This window comes from Mesitornis unicolor, unplaced genomic scaffold (genome assembly GCF_000695765.1).
Source record: "Mesitornis unicolor isolate BGI_N332 unplaced genomic scaffold, ASM69576v1 scaffold340, whole genome shotgun sequence".
Taxonomy (NCBI): Eukaryota; Metazoa; Chordata; class Aves; order Mesitornithiformes; family Mesitornithidae; genus Mesitornis; species Mesitornis unicolor.
Window position 1 is genome coordinate 4114 of NW_010157325.1, and position 1062 is coordinate 5175.

The following is a 1062-nucleotide window of genomic DNA, read 5'->3' on the forward strand; positions in this document are numbered from 1 at the left end:
TGGACAATGTGTCTGTTCCTGTATTTACCCCTGTGGACAATGTGTGTGTTCCTGTATTTACCCTTGTGGACAACCTGTCTGTTCCTGTATTTTCCCCTATGGACAACCTGTCTGTTCCTGTATTTACCCCTGTGGACAATGTGTGTGTTCCTGTATTTACCGCTGTGGACAACGTGTGTATTCCTGTATTCACCCCTATGGGCAACGTGCCCATTCCTGTATTTACCCTTAGGGACGTGTGTGTTCCTGTATTTACCCTTGTGAACAACCTGTCTGTTCCTGTATGTATCCCTATGAACAATGTGCCTGTTCCTGTATTTACCCCTATGGACAATGTGCACGTTCCTATATTTACCCCTGTGGACAACGTGTGTGTTCCTGTATTTTCCCCTATGGACAACATGTGTGTTCCTGTATTTACCCCTATGGACAACGTGCCCGTTCCTGTATTTTCCCTTATAGACAATGTGCATGTTCCTGTATTTACCCATACGGACAACGTGCCCGTTCCTGTATTTACCCATACGGACAACGTGCCCGTTCCTGTATTTTCCCTTAGGGACAACGTGCCCGTTCCTGTATTTCCCTTATAGACAACGTGCATGTTCCTGTATTTACCCACACAGACAACATGTGGATTCTCCATCAGGCTGCAGCTCCACGTTTGTGTCAGCCTTTGCAGCTCGAAGCTGCTGGGAGCAAAGCCTAAAACACAAACCAACCCCTATGAGGCTTTTCTCAGACTTTTTTCTCTTCTTCTAGATCGCCTCTTCTATATCTACACTTCAGGAACCACCGGGATGCCCAAAGCTGCCATCGTGGTGCACAGCAGGTGAGCTCCTGAGCATTCATATCCCTCCCAAGGCGCGTTTCACCTCGCAAAACCCAAACCTTGCCCCCTCTCGCCGGCTCAGCGTGCGCTGTGTCCTCGCAGGTATTACCGCATCGCTGCCTTTGGTTACTACGCCTACAAAATGCGCCCCGAGGACGTCCTCTACAACTGCCTCCCGCTCTACCACTCCGCAGGTAAGCATCCTCCTCCTCCTTCCTCCTCCTCCTCCT

At 49.7% G+C, this 1062-nt stretch overlaps 1 protein-coding gene across 1 annotated transcript in view; it reads left to right on the top strand.

Annotated features, from left to right (window-relative positions):
- LOC104536716 (long-chain fatty acid transport protein 1-like) overlaps positions 1-1026 on the top strand; it is a gene marked incomplete at its 3' end in the record, with an annotated part of 5128 nt that extends 4102 nt beyond the window's left edge. The window contains exons 4-5 of the mRNA XM_010179426.1: positions 763-832; positions 935-1026. Of these exons, the coding sequence (XP_010177728.1) occupies positions 763-832; positions 935-1026 (162 nt within the window). The remainder of the gene's footprint in view (positions 1-762; positions 833-934) is intronic.
- Between the last annotated feature and the right edge of the window lie 36 nt (positions 1027-1062).